Genomic DNA, 24,022 nt, shown 5'->3' with positions numbered 1-24,022 from the left:
ATCACACTCAGCTCTATCCCAATCTTTAAAACTACCCAATTACTGGTAGTTTTTTCTTTTTTTTATTTTTAGATTTTTCAAGGCAATGCCTGAGGTAGGATTTGAACCCAGGTACTCCTGACTCCAAGGCGGGTGCTCTATTCACTCCACCACCTAGCCGCCCGATACTCTTAAATGTATTGTTTGCATTTCCACGTGTAAAAAGTAAATGTCCTTTTTGGAGTCCCCTTGTAATTAGTATTTCATATTTACCTCTTAGTTCTTGTGTCAAATTTTCCATTAAGTTCAGCAAAATTCTGAAAGTCTAGCAATTCATTTAATATCCTTTTTTTTTTTAACTTTGCTGGAGATCTATTTGGCAGCAAGCCCAGCCCTTCTGCTCTACCACAGGGTGCCTCCAGACCCGCGGTCTTTCACTACAGCTTGAAGCTGGGTCGGGGGAACACTAATCGTGGCTCTGCAATATTTTTTTTTCCTGTTGCTCCTTAAGCTGGAGGCTTTCGGGATCTGGCTACGATAGTCCTGGAGGTAAAAGAAGGCCTTTGGAAAAGTTGAGTAGCTGAAAGAAAATGAAGGAAAGAAAAGAAATGCTCAGACACAAGGGCCAAGGCCCGGGGACCCCCCCTGGGTGAGAAGCGGCGGGGCGGGGAGGCCAAGGGCTCCCGCGCTCGGCCGGGGTGACGTCACTTCCGCCCCCCGCTTCGCGCAGGGTGTTTTAGGCGGCGTGTCCCGCCGCGAGAGGATGACTCGGCGCTGTCCTCGTGCGCGCTGGGCCCCGCGCAACGCGCGCTGCGGGAGAACAGGGCTGTCTGGGGCATTTTTCATCCTTTCTGTCTCCCCCGTGGCCGGCGCCTGCAGCACCGCTCGGTGACCAAGGAACTGTCCGCGCAACGGAAGACGGGGCCGCTCGTACACTTCCCAAATCCCATCCACAGACCCAAACCTCGCGAGATCTGAGAGGAGAAGACGGGGCGAGCCAAGTTCCCTGGCCCCGCCTCTTCCTCGCCTGAGGACGCCAAGCGGAGGTGATGTCACGTGGGCCGTCATGTGACCGATGGCCAGAGTCCAGCATGGCGGCCTCCATGGGTCGTTCTCCTCACGCTTTCCTGGTTCTGCTGGGCTGGCTCCTGGCGGCTGCCCCGATCCCTGGGCTGAGTGAGGGGTGCGTGACGCTACTCTAGTGAGGAGGGCGGCCACGGGGTCTCGATTTACCCTTGGAGACAAATGAGCCTGTGGCCTTGGCCCCACTCGCGGCTTTTCTCGAGCCCGGGCCCTTGGCTTTCAGTCCCCTCTGCAACAGTCTGGCCCGTCACAGCCCCGTGGTGATCCCGTCCTGTCTCCACAGGGACTCCCTGGGTGACGACCTGCTGCTGCCCTACCCCGGGCCTCGGCCTCGCCTGCCCCGGGACTGCCGGCCGGTCCGCAACGGGACCCGACCCCACGAGAGCTGGCCGCCGCCCTCCGGGGCGTCTCCCCACTCGGTTCCCGTCGTCCACCGCTTTGTCTCCTACTTCCCGAGCCGCGGGAACGGCTCGAGCAGGCCGGTGTCCGGCCACTTGACCGTGGCCGCGCGGCCCCTGCGGAGCTTCTCGGTGCTGGAGCCCGGGGGCCCCGGCGGCTGCGCCGCCAGGAGGCTGGTGACGGTGGAGGAGACCGCCAGGGCGGCCGGCTGCGTCGTGGCCCAGAACGGGGGCTTCTTCCGCGTGGCCACGGGGGAGTGCCTCGGCAACGTGGTCAGTAACGGCCGGCGAGTGAGCAGCGCCGGGGGGCTGCAAAACGCCCAGTTCGGGATCCGCCGGGACGGGACCCTCGTCACCGGGTGAGGGCGCGGGGGGCTGGGCTTAAGGGCTGGCGGCTGCACTCGGAGTTAAGGGACAGAGAGAGAGAGGAAGGCTGGGGCGGATAAACTCCTCCAAAAGAAAGTCAGAGACTGGGTGCGATGCCCCCGCTAACCTCCTACCCCCCAAGGTGTCCGAACCCAGGAAGGGGAGAACACGGCTCCAGAAAGCTTCAGGCCACGGCAGCGTGGTGTTCTGCCCGGTCCCTCTAGATTCCCTCTGCCAAGGCAGAGACCAGTCTGCTTCCCTGAAGCAGGAGGATGACACTGGCGGCTGACCAGGGCTTAATGTGACAGTTGTTCCTCTTGAGGAGTAGTGGCTCTGGTTGGTGGAGAGAGAGCCTTTACTCTCCCACTGTGTGCTGGTGGTGGCTGTTCCAGGTACCTGTCTGAGGAGGAGGTGCTGGACACAAAGAATCCATTTGTACAGCTGGTGAGTGGGGTGGTGTGGCTGCTGAGAAATGGAAGTGTCTACATTAATGAAAGTGAAGAAACTGAATGCGACGAAACACAAGAAACAGGTGGGAAATTTTAGAGGGGAAATTAACTTCAGTAATTTCTAATTGAGGGCCTAGCATAAGTTTGCCATTTCTCTAGAGGAGGGGGAAAAAAAACCAGTAGTTGAACATATGGATATACCTTCATCCATAGGCTCATTTAGCAAGTTTGTGAATGTGATATCAGCTCGGACAGCCGTGGGACATGACAGAGAGGGCCGACTGGTGCTGTTTCATGTGGATGGACAGACTGATCAGCGAGGGTAAGCAGGGTCCTGGGAGGCTTGGGAGTGCCGTTGCCCCCATTTCAGTGGTTTGAGGGGTTTGCCCTTACTTAACCTCATTCACAGCCAAAACCAAAACTCCCCCTTTGTATAACTGTTATTGTTCTTGGGACTGCCAGAAGTCATTCTGAGACATCTAGTTCTCTTCCAAAGGGTCAGTCTTTTTCCCAGGAAACAGGACCTCTAACCCCTTCTCTATTTCTACTCTGCCTCCCATATTTCCAAAGAATGATTCATATTCTCACTTTTTCCAACACTGGGCTTCATGCTATAGCATTAATCTCTGGGACATGGCCGAATTCCTAAAGGAACAGGGAGTGGTGAATGCAATTAACCTGGATGGTGGAGGTTCTGCCACATTTGTTGTCAATGGAACTCTGGCGAATTACCCATCGGATCATTGGTGAGCAGAAAGAGATCCTAGCTTCTCATTGACTCTAGCATAATTTGGTTTATGTCCTCTAGGCTCCCCTGAATGATATTTCCTATACAGGGGTGCCCTGCTTTAAGGATTTCTTTGGAACTGGGACAGACTTATTTTGAGAATGCCATAACTAGACCTGGACAGTCAACCTAAGAATAACACTGCTGCAGGGGTCTGGGCTATAGAGGTCTGATGAGGCTTTCTTTTTCCCCTGCTGCCAAGAATTAGTCAAGAATTGATATAGTAGAGGAGACATGTTCCAAATGAAGAGGGAACTTCTCTAGCTCCTGTGACTCTGTTTCATGGGATTCCTCTTCTCTCCAGCAAGGATAAGAGGATGTGGCGCTGTGCCCGCCGTATCTCTACAGTCGTGTGTCTGCATGAGCCACGCTGCCATCCACCGGACTGCAGTGGTCATGGGACCTGTGTGCAGGGAATCTGCCATTGTACTGGGGACTTCTGGGGGGGAGATGACTGCAGCATCCTGAACTGTGGCCCCTCCAACTGTAGCCTTCATGGGCTCTGCACTGAGAGTGAGTGGCATGGGGAGGGAAGGCAGTTCTCCTTTGGGAGGCACCTGTCTCTCCTACCCCAAAGTTGAGAAAGCCAGACTGTGAGGGAGAGACAGTCACATCTCTGCCTACAGGTACCCACTTCCCCACTCACTGTCTTCTGCTTCTCATGGAGCCTCCTATTGTTCCAGGGATTGTGAGGCCCTAGAACTGATCTTATCTGTCATAGCCTGCCAGCTCCCATGACTGATATTTGTTTTGTTTCTCTAGCTGGGTGCCTCTGTGATGCTGGATGGATAGGCACTAACTGCAGTCAAGGTAACTACATCAACTCAACCATCCCTTTATCCCTGAAAACTGCAGTGGTGGTCCTCATAATCTAACCCTCGGGATAGGGGGGGAAGTCTAGCTGCCTTTTGTGGGGAGATATGAGAGGGAGAGGGTCTGCTCCTCCTGTACTAGGTTGCTTTAGGATAAAACTAGCCTGCCCCTGAGCATCCTGCTGTAAGCAGGCCTGGGCATGGGTAGACTGAGTTATACCAAGGTATTCCTTCATTTCCTCTTTGTCCTAGCATGTGCCAGTGGCAGCTTTGGGGTCAGTTGTGCTCAGAAGTGTCAGTGTCAGAACGGAGCTGCTTGTGACCCTGTTCATGGGACCTGTACCTGCCTTCCTGGCTTCCAAGGAGATACTTGTGCTGAGGGTAAGGAAGGACTGCAACTTGAAACCTCCCGAAGCAAGGGGAGTTCTCTAGAACTAGAGAAGAGAATAAAGAAACTCTTAAGAGATAGAGTGGTTACGGCACCACATGGCCTCTTACTTATAAAACCCTTCTAAGAGGCTGCTAAAGTTTGCTAGAAGAAATGAAGATGGAATGTGCTGACATTTAGCTTCATTCATTTCTACTATCATAACTTCACCCTCATCTCTATATAGCAATGGTAGAACTTTGGAATATTTCTCTTAGCCCTGTTCTTTACTGACTTGAAGAATAAAGGAAGCAGCTTGAGATTCTGAATCAAGAAAAGGTAGGTCACTGGGCTGTCGTCTTTACTCTCTTCCTCTCTTCAGTGTGTCCCTTAGGTTGGTATGGCCCAAGTTGCCAGCATGCTTGCACATGTGAGAGTTCATGTCCTTGTGACCCCAAGACTGGCAATTGCAACCTCACCTCCACTGTGCGGGACATCCTCTCACAAGGTACAGCTTTCTTTAGAGAGTTGGAGGTAATGGTGGAGGGAAGGCCTTTGTATACATGCCTTTCAATTTCTCTTTGGGAATATTTTGCAGTTGGCCCATGTCTTAAAGCTTCCATGATACCTGAAAGGAATGAAGAACACCCCTATTTCACAAAGTAGGTTGACTTTTATTTACTTTTTAAGACTGAGTCTCCATATCTTGCCAAGGCTGGAGATATAGGGGCTACTCACAGACCTGGGCCCACTCCCATTTGGTATATGAGCTTTGGCTCAGGGACTGACTATAATAATGATAAACTTAGAATGGACAGTAGATTGACTTGGAATTCTGAAGTTCAAGAGCTCTGTGTCTCAAACTTCCTCTTGGCTAGAAATAGAAGTCTGCACCACCACACCAGAAACTGGGTTGGCTTATAGAGGCAACTAGTATATAATAGGCAGAGCTGGTTTTTCTGTCAACAAGATCTAGTTTAAAGACTGGCTTCTGACACATACTGGCTCTTTACATTTGGTCAGGACACTTAATCTCCTAGCATCCCAGGCAAATAGGAATAGAATAGTTGCTGATCTACATTGGTAGAGGAGGAGTTTTCTTACAGTAACTTCTTGATGTAGATGAAATCACAGATATGCTGATAGAAGCAATGGGAGAGAGTAGGCTCTTTCTCTGTCAATCCCCAGGCCTGCAAGTCTAGGATCTCTAAGGAGGGTGGGGAGGAGAATAAAGGAAGGTTTCATAGACTATGTTTTCTCCTGACTACTGACCAAGAAGAGTCAGTCTCTTCCCAGTAGTCTGCTACAGGCCTGGGTACACATGCTTCATCAATGCCTCTCTTCAGGCAAAGGTTCATAAGAATATGACACTGGAAAGGGACAGCCAGTGCTATGGGATCTGATGACCTAGAGTCCTGGTCTCACAAATTGTGGGACATCTCCATTCGTTTCTTTAAAATGAAAAGACTAAGTGAGGGCTGACTGGTTAAAACAGCAACAATTTTCCTATTCCATATTGCCTAGAACCTGATTAATAAGCCTGGCTCAGGAATGGCTAAGAGTTTTATCTTGTTACTGTAGAGAAGCAGTTCCCTGTTTTAGAAGGGGAAATTTGTAATTCTATATCTGCTCTGTCTGATTTACGGACCCAGAAAACAAAGTTGAACCAAAAGGCTACAAGGAATGCTCCTCCTCTGTTTATGTTTCACATTCAAGAGGAGAAAAATAAAATGAAGACAGGGAGCGATGCTACTGTAACCATTCTCTTGATCGATCTTTTTTTTTCCCCCCTTAGGACAGCTTGGCTGTCTCTAACATTGGTCCTGACTCTGTTGCTGCTACTCAGTGCTGCTGCTAATGTGATTTTTATCCTTGGCTCCAGAGCATCCAGGAGGCATCTGGATGGAGAGTATGCTTACCATCCATTACAGGAAATGAATGGGGAACTGCATTCCTTAGAGAAGGAACAACAAGGAGCCCCTACCCTCAGCATCAATGACTCAGAACAGTGAGAGGTGGCAATTGTCTGTGCTGGAAAAGTCAATTCTGCTTCTTGGTTTTCCCATGGAGAACTGGTGTGGAGGAAACCCTTGCTAAAACAGAAAATGGGAACCAGACAGCATTACATAGTAGAGTTTCACTTCACAGCCCAATCCCAGCCCCAGCCCTGGCCCCTCCTTGGCAGAGGAGCTGGGATACCTGTGCCTCAGTCTCCTAGCCTGCTTGCCTGTCCGTCAGATGCCATGCTACACCCAGCCCTCAGCCAGAGTAATAGTGCACTCCCAGATAAAGCTCTACCTCTCAGGGCAGGGCCTCTGGCCTCTTCCCCCTGCCTGTCTGTGTCTGCTTGTTCAGTGAGGTGACCATGTCCTCTACGGGGATGTAGCAGTACCAAAGGGACTTCAGCTAGCCTGGGGAAAATAGCAGCTGGAGAACTATTCTCATCATGATTTGAATCATGATGAGACAAAATATAATCCATTCCCTGCCTGTGGATAGAAAGGACAGCCAATCTGTAAGGACTAGTGGGAAACCTGCAAATCTCAGCCTTTCTATAATTTATTCATTCCTGTGGGAAAATTGAAGCGATAATAGGTCACTTTAAATAGACCACTTTTTTATGCTAATTTAAAGTTCTGGCCCCCATGGGGGGGGGTTGCTTTTTTTGAAGACAAAGAGAATGGAAAGAATGAAATTGGTATTTTTACATGACAAACTATTTTGTCCTTCCTTTCATTGATTAATATTTCTATTATTGAATAAATTGAGGAGTGAATGAAGCCAATGCAATATTTTGTCAGACCCCAGCTGCCAAATCTTCAAGTCTTAGACTGATGTCATCAGACCAGTGGTGAAGAACTTAAACAGAGACTGAGATGTTGTTCTGCCTGTGATGGGGTGGGAGAAGAGGATGCTAACAGTCTTATTATTTTGTGCAAAGTCTTGTATGTTTATGAACACAGGCACAATAATAGCTAAAATTTCCTACATTTATTAATCATAGCTAAGCATTTATGACATACTTAAACCCTAAGGATAACAAAATAGAACTTGTCAGGCTCTTGGTTAGCTACCCCCAAGCCTAGAATACACTTTTTCTTAACCTCTGCCTTGTAAAGTTTCTAGTTGACTCAATTCAACTGTCATCTCCTAAACAAGTCTTGTACTTGTGCTTAAACACCAAGATGTTTTTTACAGTTTCCATAATCAACATTTACATTCCTTTGGTCAGAACAGCCATAGATAAGTGTATAATACCCTGTGTGGACAGAAGGAGAGGAAAGGAAGAAGGAAAGAGCTGTTGCCCAATTGACCAGTTCCACATGGCTTACCAGTGGAGCATGTAAGTCCTTATCCAGTCCTTTATCCAGTGGGTCTTGACATCCACCTCCTTCTTTCCTTTCAACTTTTGCCATTCATAGCAGTAGAGACCTAGCCCTACTCAGCCTCCACTGACACTAATGAACTAAAATCTCAGAAGACTTGTGTTTAGTGCAGCTGCAGAAAGAAGAGTACATACTACATTACTCTTCCTCTAGTTACAAAGGATATGACAGTACTTTGTTTTCACTTATGGAGAATACATATGATTTATCCAGGATTACTGACTACATATTCTCACGGGAGAAATCAAAATCAACAATCTAGATCCTATCAGGTAGATAAAATCAGTTGCTCAAGGGTTAATGGCTCTTTTTTTTTTTGACCCTCTGATCCAAGATACTGCCCTCTGGCTTTTCTGAGGCCAAGGTCCATTCTTCACAATGCTACATCTAAAAAAAATTTTAAATCATCAGATTTAGAGCCAGAAAAATCTTAAGATCAAATCCAGTCTTCCAGTCCCTTCAGTTTATGAAGGAGCAAGCTGAGACCAAGGGAAAGTAAATGCTAGTTTTGAGGCTACATTGTTACTAGAATTTAAGCAAAATTCTTCAACACCAAATTTAATTGCTTTATCATACAGAAGTAAGTACCTGACTAGCCATTTTTAATTTTGTGTCATTGGGGGAGTGCAGTGGAAGTAAGGAAGAGGCTAAGGATAGGAGGATGGATATAATTTAGAAACCAATAAGTAGAGGGGGTGGTGGAATGTTCTACAGAAAAGCAGTAAATATATCATCCCTATTTGTCTGGAATGACTGTGATAATTGTTAAAGGAAATGAAATGTATTATCTGACCTTTAAAAGTATTTTCTGGGTAGCTAGATGGCACAGTAGATAGAGGATTGGGGCTAGAGTCAGGAGAGTTCAAATGCAGCCTCAAACACTGTGGCCCTGAAAAAGTTAAATAACCATGTTTGCCTCAATTTCTTCATCTATAAAATGAGTTGTAGAAGAAATGGCAAATCTATCTAGTATTTTTACCAAGAAAACTCCAAACAAGGTCATTTAAGAGATGTAACTGAAACAACTGAAAAGCAACAATAAAAGCCTTGTAGCTTAAGTCCCTAGAATCTAGGTCTTAGATTTGATATTTGCTCTGCCTGCTACAGTAGTGTCATAACTGATTATATAGAGTTGAGAATGCTATCCATGGAAATTTAAATATACTTCTACATATCTGACTTTGAAATTAAAACTAGAAGATGTTTCCTTTAGTAACAGGGTTAATACTTTATTGTTCCATGTGTCACTGTTGAATTTGCATAGTGTAATTAGACACTGGAACTTTCCCAAAGTGTCAGCCTCTAACCTAAAGTATAACAAAGAACACTTAGTGCCCACAATAGCTCTGATGTGGGTCTGGACTTGAACTTTTGAGAATCAAATCAGGTAGAAAAACATACCTAAACATGCAAGGTTGGGAAGTGAAAATATACCAACTTTATTTTTGAAAACTCAGACTTTTTTATAGCAAAAACTTATCTCAGGAATGATCGGTTAAAGGAGACCCAGTTTCACAATTTCCTGGGTAAATTTACAATATTTGTTCTTAGAAATCTGCATACTTCTCTATCAGAAAAACCTTTTACAACCACTTCTGGAGCCACAGATTATCCCAGGTCAGGATTCACTGGATCCATACAAGGAGCAATAATCCATACATATCTTTTTTTTTTAAGTGTTTTTGCAAGGCAAGGCCCAAGGCCACACGGCTAGGTAATTATTAAGTGTCTGAAGTCGGATTTGAACTGGGATACTCCTGACTACAGGGCTCGTGCTCTATTCACTGTGCCACCTAGCCACCTGCATACATATTTTTAATGGAAAATGTCACCAAGGATATATGAATATCACTCCCAGGGGTTGGCCTCCTACTAACACTTATGAGCTAATTCAAACCTAAAGTTGTTAGAGAAGAGCTTTTATGAAACTTAATTTCCACAAAGATAGCCACAAAGAATGTTATGTACTGGTAGGGACTGGGATGTGGAAGACTAGCAAATTTGTGCCACCCTCAACCGACTCTTTGAACTATAATTAAGCATACATAGTAATGACCCAATAAGTGAACTGAGGCAACAAATCCCTTGTTTGTGAGCAATGTGAATAGTCAGATTAGAAATAAGATCGATAATCAACAAGCATTTATTAAACTCCTATATTCCAGACACAATAGGTTCCAGGGGAGAAAGACTGAATTTGAAACTTTCTGTTTTATAGATGCCTTTAATTAGGGAATCAATGGACTTTGGGAAGAAAATGTTTCTGTGGGCTTTCCCAGGAGGCATGTGCTATGAAACTATATTGCCTCAAATTCTGAGCATTGCAGTATTTTATTCCTGGAAAGTCAGTTATCTACTTGCCATATTTGCTTTTCCTTTTAAACTGAGAATGTCCAAAGTCAAAATTTCCTGGCATTGGATGACTTAGAATTTACCTTTCAAGAAAGGTTATATTTGGAAGAGATGGGAAGAGATTCTTTGTAAACCTAACAAGACAAGCACTATTCATCACTTTTGCTCCAGCACCTTGAACAGTCGTCTGCACATAGGAAATGTCTACTCTTGGTTAAATTAAAAGAATTTAGTTATTTCTGGGGACCATGAGGGATATAGTTTGCTAGATACAGAAATGCTGCTACTTTTATCCTTCTGGTAATTGAGCTAATCCAATTACACTGGTTCTAGTTTGTCACCTGTATTTTTCCATTGCTCTCCTTATAAATCTATGTAATCATTACCTAAGGGGATCCATTATCAAAATGTTTCATTTTCAGCAGGTATGGAATCTTCCCTTTGATTTGTTACTTGATTATTATGAAGCATTAATGAGACTTGGTGATGATTGGTGAATGATCTGCAGAGTGATAAAGGAAGCCACCCAAGGCTGCTACTGCCACAGCTGTTTTGTGGGAAGAGCAACCATCTGGAGACAAAAAAATCTTGTTAGGCTACTCATCAAATATGCTTTTCATTGGTGCTAAGGGTTTCTACAGTACAACCCTGATGGAGATTTAACTCATGTATTAATCCCTTAAATGTATTTAGTAGAGTTTTTAATTATCTCAAATCACCCACATTGTTTTATTCTTTCTAATAAAACCCCTAGGAAGACTGTGAGAAAGTCAGGACTGTTTCCCCATTTTGCAGAAATAAGAGAAAAGAGAGGTCTAACTCAGAGATCCACAGAATGTAGGTTGCTTTGCTTCTCAAAATCTTATCTTTGTTCTTTCTTTTGTTGACACCAGCCTAAATGAGTTTGTAGTTTTAAAAGCCTCTATGGTCTTGAAAAGTTCTGGATCAGGTTCCCTTTCTTAACTCCTGATTTTTAAGAAGAGTCCGAGAACATGAGGTGACTTTAAGGAAATAGCTGCCTCACAACCAAATAAGGTCATCTCTCTCCAGCAGGTGGTAAGAATTAGTTCTTAATTAGGCATCAATATTTGACAGGCACTGGCACTTATGATAAAGAAAAATCTAGGCCTTATGATGGCTTCCTTCTCATCTGATACAACATGCTAAAAACGTATAAAATTGTTTGAGTTTCCTTATCACCACTTTCAGGTGGAGATGCTGATGAGAAGTTAAATGACAAAACAGAATGGAAGGGTTTGGATAATCACATTCCTCCTTAGGAGTATACCCAGAAAAAAAGTGGGGGTCTCACTCTCTGTACTTTAAACTTAGGGATGAATTATTAAAAATAAATAGATTAATAAATTCCTCCTAAAATATGGAAAGTAAAAAACTGCAACAAGTATTTCTTCGAATTCTGATACCACAACTATTCTTTTCTTTGCTATTAGCTAGCTCACTTTTTCATTCTGTATTCCCAAATTAATATCATCTTTTTAGTCTTTGGAATCACCTGACATGGGTGATGCCAGGATGTTTACCTGAAAATGTTTTAGTTTTTTCCCCCCGGAAAAATGTAATCAAAATAATGCATTTTCAAAAGAGCGTATGCAATTTATGACTACTATGTCATGAATTTCTTCTTGGGCCTCTCTGCATGGGATACTATTTGTGTAGGGAGAGGTGATGTAATCCCAAACTTTTCTAATTTGTCTTCTAGGCAGTGTAAAGACATTCTATTGACTTTTGCTGTTTTACCTGCAAATCCTTTCTCTCTCCTCTTAACTCTTCTCAATAATTGTGTTTGATCTTCACCATCTGGTGACAGAAAAAAATAGAAACATAAAATGAAATACTTCAGTATAAATTTTTCCAAATGTCTCTTGCCTTCCCCATCCTTATTTCCATCAACCCTGTGCTTTTGTGGAAGATTTCTTGAAAGTGAAGATGATGAGTTTTTGGTTTCTCTCTCACTATATTCCAAGTGCTATATAAACGTGAGTTGTCATTGTGTTTATTCCATCAGTTCTAGAGTTCCTGATATTTTCCCCATATGATTATTCTTTCTTCATATTCTTCCTTTTTTGCCAATTTCTCTTAGATGCTTCCTTCAAGCCCCCAATCCTGTTTAAGACCCTGAAGGCAAATGATCTTAATGTAGAAGCCCCATTGTAAGACCTTGAACTCAGTTCCTTGCTTTCCTGCAACTGCTCTGCACACCTTTCTCTTTTTATCTGGTGTCTTCACTACCCCTTGTATGGAGACTGAACACTAAGTGTAGTGACAGTTCATTCCTGACATTCAGTAAGAGTTCTCTCCATGGAATATTATCCAATACTTGGGAAAATAGTTTATTTTTTTAAAAGCTCCAGTGACTAGCTGATTCATTTTGTTCTGATGGAATATGGCAGATTGCATTTTTATCTCCTCTAACTTCTCAAATTCCCTGTTACCAAGACAGTCAACTTTACTTACAAGGCGTCCCAAAGCATCCCTCCTTAGGTCGCTGCCAGGCAAGAATAGCCTGTAGCCAGCTAGGCTTGTAGAAATCTGAGTAGCCAGAAAGTCCACAGAACATGACTGAGGAAAAGAAGATGAAAATGATTATCTTCTCAACATCCTGGGTGTCTGTGACAGTCTTCCCCACTTCTACAGACCCTTCTCCACTTCCCATTGTTATACTTCCTGTGTCCTCAGGGAGCAGTGTAAACCTGAGCAGGGTTGATATATTGAACCACTGGAATTCTTGACTGATAGGGAAGAGAAACATTGCATCTTTGCTATAGCAACAGGGGACACAACTTAGTTCAACTTTCAGGTTGGCATCACTTCACCAATTGAAAACGTCAATGAATACTGGATAAGGTCATGGGAGATTAAAAATTCCTGAAAGGATTTGGACTTTCAAACAAAAGAATACCATTCCAGCTTACTTTTATCTCTGACAAAGTGGTTAGGGAGCAATATCCCTCAGAATTGTAGATTAAATTAAGTCAGAATTGTCATCAAGTTAGGGGTAGGTGTGTGTGTGTGTGTGTGTGTGTGTGTGTGTGTGTGTGTGTGTGTGTGTGAGAGAGAGAGAGAGAGAGAGAGACAGAGAGAGAGAGAGATAAAGCAAGATGATTACATGCACTTATCTGGGGAATGGAAAGCAGTTCATACTATTTTCCATGAAGATATCTTGATTAAGAAATGGGAAACCAATTTCTTCAGTTTTCAAGTTCAACGCCATCATGTTAGCACACAAAATATCCATGTAGTATTTGGCTTGTAGAAACAGGCCATCTGAACATCCTTTCTAGGGATCAAAAAACCAGAGAGCATTGAATTTAATTTTGGTGCCAGGAAGGTATAGCAATAGTTAAATGAAAAAAATGTGATTTTGAAATGGACCTTAAAACTGGTTTGTGTATAAAAAATGAGGGTTTTTGCCAGGAGTCTTTCTGCAAGAAGTCTTATAACATGTATAATTGGGTCTCTGACTATAGTTCTTTCTGGAACTCATCCTGTTTGTGGTCTTCTGGAACAACAGTTTCAATAGGCTCAGACTTGTAGTCCAAAGACCCAGGTGCCATATACTAATCTACTCACAATTTCCATTCTTATCAAATACATATAATGAGCCCTTCCTATACCAAGTGAGTTCTTAAATTCTTAGTGATTTGAAATATTGAATTGAAATCCTAGAGACAATCGTTCCCCACTTCTAATTTTGTATCATTATCCTCTGACAAACATACAGTTCAGTAGAAGAGGCAAGCAGACATTTTTTGGTACCTCTAGTTATAAAAATAGTGCAGAGAATCTGATATGTAAAGATACAAATAATTAGGAATTAGATTACAATTTCAATCTGAAATCTGTAGGTTAGTAGAGAGTGAGAGCAATGTGTCTTGATATGGGGGGGGGGGGGAACACAGGCCACAAGTTACATGCAAAAGGAAAACAACTTGTTCTCAGGTCTTTTGTTTTGGCTCCAATAAAAGTGTCATATGTGATGGTAGTTGGATGACTTGATCAATACTCTCTAAATTTGGTGCCATATGGTCTTCTGGAGCAATCTTCTGTCCCATAAAATATCACTTACCATTTTGGCAAGCAAGAAGTAGAGGAGCTGGTGTGACAGTGCATAGCCCATGCTTCCAGTCTTGGTCATGAGTTCCCTGCAGAGGTCAGTGACAGTGCAGGGCTGCAAGCCCTCCTCCCTAGAAGCAAGTCATTATTTGGAGAAAATAATGAAGTTCAGAGGACCTGAGACCTGGCCTTGCTGACACAGGTCCTTATTACCTTTAGGAGAATTGGTCTTGAACTTAAAAAGCATACAGAAATGGGAAAAATTTATGTAGGGAATATTCGTGTTCTATCAGTTTGGTAATGGGTGGTACTTTTCTATCCAGTAAAGAAAGAAAAAGGGCCATTAAACTCACTTGGTTCCTAGTAAGAGTGTCATGCATGAATCACTTAATTCTTCTGAAAAATAGTCTGAGTTGTCAAACTTAGAGTAGATCATGGAGGTGTTTGTGAGACTCCATGAATGAGGGAGATTCCAGAACTCTGGCTGTAGAGTCTCTTGAAATTCTGTCAAGGTAAAATTGAGCAGTATCATAGTAAGAGAAAGCAATTTTACGTAACTCAGATACAGATTTCCATCCAACTGATACCTTGGACATACATCACCCAGACCCAAATTTCTTGTGTCTCACAAATGTATGGTCTTGTGACCTTCACCAGCCATTTGAAAATGGGAATTGAAAGCATTCAGGAAATATATTCTTATCAATAGAAAACAGGCTTCCACTGTCAGTTAAATAAATATTTATTCAGTGCCTACTCCACCAAGACACTGTGATAATACTGGGAATATAAAAAGAGGCAGTTCTGGCCCTGGAGGAGCTAATAATAAATGCCAAAAAAGAGCATTACCAGCAAATGATACTTCATTTTCTTTAAAAAAAAAAACAATTAGTTGTTGTTTGGTTAAAAAGTGATGGGGTCTTCCAAAACCTAGGTACAATTAGGGCATCTCTATAGGATGACATATAGTGACATGTCATTTAAGGCTGTTTCCACTGTGGGGTCATTTGTCTAGATAGACAGACCTGGAGATGCCAGGGGGAGACTTTTATTGTCAGAAATAACTGTGAAAGGAGAGACCTCCTACTATTTCCTCTTAGTTGGGTATTATTGTTCCCGTGTACTTTGTAAGGAGACTGGATGACAATTTGTTTATTCAGTCTCATAAGTTTGCTCAGATCATTCAAGCATGGGAGATCAGATTAGTTTCCCTAGCAAATAAACTTCCTGGCTTGCACAATATTTACCTTTTAAGTACTTGGAGTCACTGAGCTTGAGGTAGACTGTGGCTCTGGTGATGAGTGGTAATAACTTCTTCCCTATGTTGTCTACCCTCAGACTGAGGGGCTTCAGGACAGGCTCCTGACCCCATTTCTCCAAGACACCTTTTAATTGCACTGTAAAGGAATAAGACAGGCCTGTGATTCAAGTATTGCCCCATTAGTGACCTTATTAGCTTTCCTTATTTAGAGAAATGTGTCTGAATCTCATTTCTGTTTATATTTTTGTGTAGTTAAATTCTTGAAATCCCACTAATAAACCAGTTCTTTCCACTGATAAGGAGGTACCACTCCTCACCCCTCTTTGTGGAACTGGAATTGAAAGGAATTGGAGGATTTGAAGCAATGTAACCCCAACCCTTAATTTTCTCTGCTATGACCCAAGGCAAATCCCTTTCTGAACTCTACCCATTTTCCTCAAGATTAAGGCTCCTTCTCTCTTCATTGAGGTGTACTAAGAATGAAAAAGTCATGAAAGGAAGACATATGTATAGATTTTTGTAGTTTGGGGAGGATTGGATCTCTAGAAGACTGAAAAATGAAATGGACATAGTAGAAGAGTTCAACTAAATTCTACTACATAAACAAAAAGTCAAAGGGACTAGAATAATAGTTGTATGTCCCAGATGAGTAAGGGAAATAGTAAAGGTGTTTTCCAGGGTTGCAATTGTTCCTCTTTCTCTTTTTGGTTATTAATATGGTTTAATACCTATTATCCTCCCACTGATGTAGAGAATTATGAAGATAGCAGAAACAAAATCTGTTAAATGGGTGGAGCTTCCTGCTCTTGAGATTCTGCCTCCCTTGGACACTGTTGTTTGTATCTTGTCCCTATTTTCCCTTTCACTTCACTTTGGCCTGGTTGCTGGTGGGCAGGGAGTGACATGTTGAAATTAGAGATCAAGCACTTTAAGACAGGAAGGACCACACATGGTTTGTCCTTGGGGGATACCTGGCTCCAAGGTGTAGGACCGCTCCCAAGCACCACCCTCTGTCCAACCTACCTCAGAACAGTATTTAATAGGAAGTGCCACCCCTTTGGGCTCTCTTGCTTCTTCCAGGCATCTATCCAGAAAGATGGCTCTGGCTCTTCCTTAATCCATGTGGAGCTCTGTGGTCTTCACCATGTGGCCTGGTTAAACCAAGCCTCATGGCTGCCTGCCCTTCTCTGTCTCTGTCTCTATCTCTCAGACTGTCCGTCTGTCTCTGTCTCTCTGTCTCTGTCTCTCTGTCTGTTTCTGACTCTGTCTCTCTGTCTCTGTCTCTGTCTCTGTCTCTGTCTCTCTCTCTCCCCACCCAACAGACTTCTGCTGAACCTGTCAGTTGGCCTACCAAGATTAATTAGCAATCCACGTGACTTTTCCTTAAACTCTACTTAACTTTCCTATTGCTTTCTTTTGTCTTGTAACTTATTTTCATAAATCTCTATTTTCTTTTTACACCTGCATTCCCAGGACAAAAGAGTGATTCTTCATAGGCAGATAATCGAACAGAATCGGTAGCATCACCTTTCTCAGTGAGAACTAGAGATGAGCATTTCCCTGTCATCCTAGTATACCAATACCATGGCCATTTTCTTGGTAATCTTTTTGGTTTGGGATGGTAGTTGAGAAGAACTTACTGGAAATAAAATTCATCATACATAGTATAGCCCAAATCCAGACCACAATGACATAAGCAAACCTACTTCAGACCCAGCAAGATCATTTACTAGGACTTTCTAGCATCACAAATTCCAGTTCCAGGAGGGCTTAACTGGCAGTCAGCATGGAATAGGATTAAGAAGGTCTCCCATTACCTCCACTGGGAGGATTACTTTTGTAGGTAGAAACCTAATGGAAACAATCCCAAACCAAGATCTTGAGGCCCAGGCTGTTTGCTCCTTTAAAGACAGTTATTACTAGTCTAATGGGTATGATTGGCCCCATGCTAGAGCAGGGTTTTCTTTCTGTTTGACTTGGCCTTTCTCCAGTATGTTGTCCAAACTGTAAAAGAACCTTCTTTCTTTTTTTAAATTGTATTTATTTAAGGTGATGGGGTTAAGTGACTTGCCCAAGGTCACATAGCTAGGCAATTATTAAGTGTCTGAGATCGGATTTGAATTCAGGTCCTCCTGACTCCAGGGCTGGTGCTCTATCCACTGCACCACCTAGCTGCCCTCCAGTATATTGTCATCAGAATACTCTCCTCTTCCAAAGCTAAAGAACCACTTCAACTATTTTCCCAGAACCTCTCAATATCTTTGGTTTCCAGGCAGTGTGAGCTGAGGTTAGAGTAGAAGAATAGGTGTCCCAAAGAACTAATAGAAATACTGTTATTTAACTCTCTATTAAAGAAGAATATTTTCTCCTATTTTGTCAGTATAATGATAAAAGAAAATGAACCATAGAGACTCTGCTTTGGTTTGGGAAACTGAGCTGTAGTATTTTTTAGGGACTTATGCTTTCAAAATTTTTTCTTCTTTGTTAACATAATTCTTTTTACTTCTAAAACCTCAAGAGGTACAAGGCAAAATTTCCTCCAGGCAAGCAGAGGCCAGAATGAGAAAAAAATTACATATTCCTCCTAAATTAGCAAAACTAAGTTCAGCTTCAGCTAATCTCCTATGCCTGAGGTTAGAAACTCCGTTGAAAAATCTGAAAACAATCTTAGTTTCTAGTCATCCTGTGGAAAAGAGGAAGTCACACTACCTTCTAATACCCAGAATCCCAGCACTCCGTCCAAGTTAAGCTCCCTGTATCTCTTCTCCATGAATGAGGTAGCTTTCTCCAGGGCAGGAAGGATCATCCTCGCCATGGCAGCCTTGCTCTCTGAGAAATCCTGTTGTTGGAGAGATAGGGGTGACAACAGCAATGACAGCAACAACAGCAGTCCCATTAGGTGCATGTCTTAGTCCCTTGCACTCAATCAAATGTTCACAGCAACTTCTGTACTAAGTGCCTCACTTACTCTCCTCCCTCCTTCCCCCTCTTCCTTCTTGCTGAACAAAAGGAGTAACAGAGACTTTTACTAACATAAACAAGCAGATAAGTAAGTGCCCACGGAAGGGCCACCTCTGCACTCTTAAGGCTGCTGATTTGCTACCAGTCTTAAAAAGTTAGTAAAGGTCTATGCAAAAGGTATGCTTTTCTTATAGTTTGGGATCCCTAAGGGGCTCAGTATGACTGTCGTAAGTGGTAGCTGAGGTTAGGGACTCAACAATATATTTCTCCCAAACAGTCTGGAAATCCTACCTACAACATTTAGAGAAGAGAGTAAGGACAAAGGACTCATATATCTTTCCAGTATTCAAATTTTCTAGAGCTTCTAACTGGATGATTTCAAGGCTTGTTTCTGGCTCTAAATCCTGTAATCTTTCACACCTCTAGCCCTTAGACCTGCCAGCTCTTTGCCAAAATGGGCTCATATACTTCCTTAACTCACTTATCAACTTTACAAGTTGTCTCCCAAATCTATGCATATACTATCTCTATCTAGATTTACAATGGAATCTCTTCACGAATTTGCGTGTCATCCTTGCGCAGGGGCCATGCGAATCTTCTCTGTATCATTCCAATTTTAGTATATGTGCTGCCAAAGCGAGCACTACAATGGAATCTCAAACTCAACTCAGAACCAAAATGTTATCTCCTCTTCCCCCAGCTACTAAATATGCTTCTCTTCTAAACTCTCCTCCTTCTATTGATGGCACATTCATTTTCCCAGTCACTCTAGAACATAATTTTGGAGTCACTTACTCTTTCACCAACTATCCAATCAGTCATCAAATCATGTCAATTTTACCCTCAGGACATTTCTTACCTCCATCTCTGCTCTGAATCCATGTGGTCACTGCCTCCTATTTCAGCCCTTAATTCAACTCTTGTAACATCTTCTAATTGGTTTTCCTACTTCCAAGCTCCCCTCTCTATCTTCCACTCTACTGTCAAAATAATCTTCCTAGGACACTGGTCTCTCCTCAGTTCGTGAATTTTCATTGTTTTCATTTTGGCTCTGGGATAAAATACAAAATAGTCCGGCATTTACAACATTTCAAATTTTATCTCTATCAAATAGAACAAATTTGCAAAGTTATGCAAAACAAATTCTCACATTGGCTATGTCTAAAAATGTGTCTCATTCTGCATCCTGAAGTCATTAGGTCTTTTAGGAAGTAAGCAGCATAGAGTCACAGTTATTCATCTCAATGATCCACGTTCTTTCCTCTTTCAAAGGTTTTCTTTTTAATTGTTATTGTATTAATATTCTCCTGGTTCTTCTCACTGTATCATGTCATATAAATCTCCTCAGATTTCTTTAAAACGATCCTTTTTTTTTTTAGGTTTTTTTTTTTGCAAGGCAAATGGAGTTAAATGGCTTGCCCGAGGCCACACAGCTAGGTAATTACTAAGTGTCTGAGACCAGATTTGAACCCAGGTACTCCTGACTCCAGGGCCAGTGCTTTATCCACTACACCACCTAGCTGCCAAAATGATCCTTTTTATATAGCATAATATTATCCCATTATTTATATACCACAACTTGTTTAGTCATTCCACAAGTGGATGAGCATCTCTTTCATTTCCAGTTCTTTGCCTTGACCAAAAGAGCTCCTACAAAATAATTTGTATGTCTGGATTCTTTTCATCTTCCTTTGATCTCTTTGGGGAAATAGGCCTAGTAATGGTATCCAAGGTTATATAAAATTTAATGACTTTTTTGGCATAGCTCCAAATTGCTTTCCAGAATGGACCAATTAATTCAGTTTCAACAAGAGTGATTAATGTATTTCTTTTTCCATAGACCCCTCCAATATCTCATTTCCCTATTTTGACATTTTAGTCAATCTGACTGGTATATTTGGACCCTCAGAGTTGCTTTAATTTCTCTAATTATTAGTCTTTTGAAGCATTTTTCTTCATTTGTCTAGTTGACTTTTCCAGACCAATTTCTCATTACTTTCCATGTGCTACACAAATTGGCAAACTTGTTGTTTTTGACCTTATTATTCCATTTTTTTTTTAGTTTCTATGCCTTCCAATAAGTTTTCCCACATGCTGGTGTAGCTCTCTTTTGGTGTTATTAAGGAGATTAGGGAGCTGGGAAAGAATGTCTGCTAGTTCAGGCAATTTCTTTCCTCCTTGATCCCTATAGAGTTTCTTGACCTTTGGTTAAACTCAGACAAATCTAGTTTGTGAGGCAGAGAAAGTACAAAAGCAATTTAAGTGAAAAATGTTTACTGGAGGGAGTAAGAGTTTGCTGCTTCTTTGAGATAGGCAGAGGAGCACAAGTGAAGAACAAAAAGAGCTTCTGCCAGCACTGTCAAATACACTGGGGGCTTAGAGGAGTGTCCTGGAGAATTGTGGTATGAGAGTGCCAGCCATGAGATCCTGAAAACTTGACTACAAGACAGAATCTGAGTACAAGAGTTTTGCATGAATATTATAGGGGCAATGCTGAGTAATTAGACCTGTTAAGACCAAAAATATTATTCCTTTTCTTCCTGGGAGATATATGCTTATTCTCTGAATCCCTGTTTCCCAGAAATTTGTTTCAGTGTACCTTTTGCCTTTTATGTATTATAAATGCAAGTAACCAATGAAATGTGCATCAGTTACAGCAAGGTGCCCCAAGATAAGAGACAGCATTGGTGTCAGGTGGACCAATTAAGAACTCAAAGGTGTTGACCCAGAATCTTTAACTCAAGATTCCTGAGACAGATCTGCCCTTCAGTCCACCAGGCCTGATACTAGCCCAACCCCAAGCAATCAACTAGGGAAGCAATTTTTATGTGGATAATTTCTAGCAGCTGCCTTTGAAGATGCTTAAAGTTCATACCTCTTCACCATCTACAACTGCAAAAAGAATATTCTTAATATCAAAATCCTTGATACTATCAAATCAGATAACAACAAATATACATGATTTTCAATCAAAAGAAATGATAACAAAATGGATTCATTAGGACCATTGGTCCTTCCAATTGACTTTCAGCTAAAAATGGCCACATATACATATATAAATATTTATGTGTATGTTTATATGTCTGTGCACACTTATACAACTACATTGTGTATGTGTGTGTATATATGCATGCATACAAGACTAGAATGTTAACTCCTTGAGAGAAGGGACTGACTTGCTTTTCTTTTTGCTTAGAACAGAGCTTTGACCATAGTAAGTGATCAGTAAATGCTTTTTTAGAGATAGCTAAGTAGAGTACTGGACATGTAGTTAGGAAAATCTCTGTTCAAATCCAACGCCAACACTGTATGGCTTGGGAAAGTCACTTAATATCTGCCTCAGTTTTTCTCATCTTGTAAAAGAGAGATAAGCATGTCTATCTCCCAGGATTGTTATGGGGATAAAATGATATTTGTAAGTTCTAACTTTTATACTTCTTTTTGTTCATTCATTCAGCTATCCATTCATCATGGGCATTTCTGCCTAGGATTTTGGTGAGAACTAAGGTTCACTAAATGTTCAATTGATTCAATTTTATAACTTCCCAGAGCAGAGACAAACTTAAAACCAGAACATTTTAGTCAAATGAATCAGCACTTTTGACTGGAGGAGACTGGGAGGAACTGGACTGGTATGGAGAGATGAGACTCTGGTTACCTAGCCCTTCCCATTACTTTCCCACAGATGGTTTGAAATGAGTGGGAGTGAAAGGAATAACCTACACACATCAGAGCAGAGGCCAATGAAAACAAAGAACAAATTTCTTGCTACTCCACTTCAGAAGAACATACAGTGCATCTCTACTATTTGACTTGGAATGCACTCCAACCTCTCTCTAGCTTTATTTATTCCCTAGTTTCCTTCAAAACTTGAACTCTGGTTCAACCTCCCTTGGACAATTTCCTGATATCTCTCATTATTAGTGCTCACACCTGCCTCAAATCATTATATATGAACTTTTCTGTGTAAATATTTCCTTCTTCTCTCTCCCTCCTCCTTAACAAAACTCCCTGAGAGCAGAAACTTTGTTTTGCCTTTGCATCCCCCTCACTTAGCAAAATGCCACAAGAAGGCAGGACCCAGAATAGTTGTGAGAAAAGTTCCCATGGTTGGCATTTGTTGAGTGGGGTAACCTTGAGTCCTTTGGTTTCAGACTCTTAAGTTATTAGAATTGTTGAGTCTTGTGATTGTGTCAAGTCATCATGGCCACTGAGGCTTGTGGTCATTTAATGGGGTACAGAGCCAGAGTTAGTATGGTGGGAATAGGAGTGAAGCACCTGGTTCAATTCACTTAGCATGTCAGGAGATTTGACTGATCACTTTCTACTGCAACACATCAGCTTCAGCTTCCCTGGGATCTGATGGGAAATAAGAATCAAAGCAAATAAAAAATTATATGATTTTGCCCAAGGGTGAGATTATCCAGAGGGTTAGTGCAAAGGAGTGTTGCTCTGCCCCCCCCCCCTTGGCCAAAGAAGGAAGTCTGAAAGAACCCTATCCTTACAGCTCAATAGAGGAGAGCAGGTACAAGCCAAGATGCATGAGGGACCACAATGAGATGGTACCCAAGGATTTAGTTCCTTGAGGGGACTTATCAGGGAAGTATGTCCCAGGTATCATTGTTGGTCATTGTTTACAAGCAGGAGAGAGAAGAGGGCTAAGAATGTAGAGGGAGACAATTCCAATACATACTTGACTCAGGGACTTTGTGGTTGGGCATGTAACAAGGTGGAAGAAGGAAAAACAACAACAACAACAACAAAACTAGGACAGTATCCTCAGCCTTCATCCAGAATCTTGGGACAATTGTCTCATCTGGATGCCAACTGTTTCTGGTCTGTATTAGATAAACCTTGTGGTCACTTAAAGAATTCTGCTGTCTTCTCAAGAACAGGAACTTTGTTCAGATAACCCAGGAATTCACACCCACAAGTTCAGCAGCTGTGGTAATAGTCAGCAGGATCTGGAAGGGTAGCTTAGAGAAAACTTCTTGCATCAGTCTTTGAATGTGAGTTTCTGGTCTACATAACATAAATTTTTAGTTCAGAGTCTCTAAACAACACACAGAAATGATCCAGTTTTCCAAACATGCAGGGATGGGTTCAAACAATACAATAAGTTTTTCTCACATTTCTCATAATTACATTAATTTAGGTACAGATCAGACTACTTAGAGGTCTCACAACAGACTAGTTTTGAGAAGGGAGATTTACATGTCACCAAGATAACCAAGAAAACTTAAATATAAACATCTTAAAAGACCAAAGCAATACAATGGTTATTACCAATATTAACTAACATCAATTCTCCTTGTATCCTAGTAACCTATCCCCTATATCTATTCAAGCAACACATTCTGAGTCCCAGATGTCTCTCATGTAGTTATTTTGGTTCCTAGATATCTTTTTCTTGGAAAACAGTCTTATTCTCAGTATAACTCTAAAATGAACTCTACTTCTCTGATCCCAAATCTGGTGGTTAATACAAGCATCTGAAATTTCAGAGAATTTTGGGTTTTTATATCACTTGCTGTTTCTAATCTTACCTAAATCCTGTACCGATATAAGAATCTTTTTTTAAAAAAAAATTATGAAATATCCCATATTCTGGGGTTTCAGACATATAGTACCTGTTGAGTTGATTCATCATTAATATGTTGAGGCTGCATCTTTAAACCACCCTTTATACTTTCATAATAGCCATGAATTTCCCAATGAAAATTCACTATTATAATAAGCTTATTACA

The 24,022-nt window shown here is 41.9% G+C and overlaps 2 protein-coding genes and 1 non-coding gene across 3 annotated transcripts; 1 reads left to right on the top strand and 2 right to left on the bottom strand.

Annotated features, from left to right (window-relative positions):
• Window positions 1-746: 746 nt before the first annotated feature.
• NAGPA (N-acetylglucosamine-1-phosphodiester alpha-N-acetylglucosaminidase) lies at window positions 747-13,041 on the top strand. The gene is given in 13 exon segments (XM_074196326.1): window positions 747-1,162; window positions 1,346-1,819; window positions 2,219-2,358; window positions 2,489-2,597; window positions 2,893-3,021; window positions 3,367-3,575; window positions 3,825-3,872; window positions 4,127-4,255; window positions 4,624-4,749; window positions 4,840-4,903; window positions 6,037-6,223; window positions 6,225-6,278; window positions 6,280-13,041. Coding segments are annotated over 13 exon segments (1,983 nt in total). The 5' UTR covers window positions 747-1,028; the 3' UTR covers window positions 6,460-13,041.
• LOC141495221 (UPF0764 protein C16orf89 homolog) lies at window positions 3,702-18,354 on the bottom strand. Its single transcript, XM_074196330.1, has 8 exons — window positions 18,024-18,354; window positions 15,301-15,450; window positions 14,407-14,557; window positions 14,067-14,184; window positions 13,142-13,277; window positions 12,455-12,559; window positions 11,738-11,797; window positions 3,702-10,550 (listed from the first exon to the last, which is right to left on the bottom strand). The coding sequence occupies exons 1-8, from the start codon at window positions 18,217-18,219 to the stop codon at window positions 10,450-10,452; spliced, it is 1,017 nt and encodes a 338-aa protein (XP_074052431.1). The 5' UTR covers window positions 18,220-18,354; the 3' UTR covers window positions 3,702-10,449.
• A 458-nt stretch (window positions 18,355-18,812) lies between these two features.
• LOC141496751 (U6 spliceosomal RNA) lies at window positions 18,813-18,919 on the bottom strand. Its single transcript, XR_012471148.1, has one exon. It is a non-coding gene; the product is annotated as a U6 spliceosomal RNA (small nuclear RNA).
• Window positions 18,920-24,022: the final 5,103 nt, after the last annotated feature.

The sequence above is a fragment of the Macrotis lagotis genome, chromosome 8 (genome assembly GCF_037893015.1).
Source record: "Macrotis lagotis isolate mMagLag1 chromosome 8, bilby.v1.9.chrom.fasta, whole genome shotgun sequence".
NCBI classification, from domain to species: domain Eukaryota; kingdom Metazoa; phylum Chordata; class Mammalia; order Peramelemorphia; family Peramelidae; genus Macrotis; species Macrotis lagotis.
Note: the sequence above shows the minus strand (reverse complement) of the source record. Positions and strands in the feature narration are given on the sequence as shown.

Bases quoted from the DNA above. Each gene is read 5' to 3' on its own strand.
- LOC141495221 (XM_074196330.1), bottom strand. From the start codon at position 18,219: ATGCACCTAATGGGACTGCTGTTGTTGCTGTCATTGCTGTTGTCACCC. The intron at 12,560-13,141 runs GTATGAACTGCT...TCTTTTCCTCAG, and splicing joins AGATATCTTCATGGAAAATA to TCATGTTCTGTGGACTTTCT. The intron at 10,551-11,737 runs GTAAAACAGCAA...TTTTGTCTCCAG, and splicing joins GAGAGAGAAAGGATTTGCAG to ATGGTTGCTCTTCCCACAAA.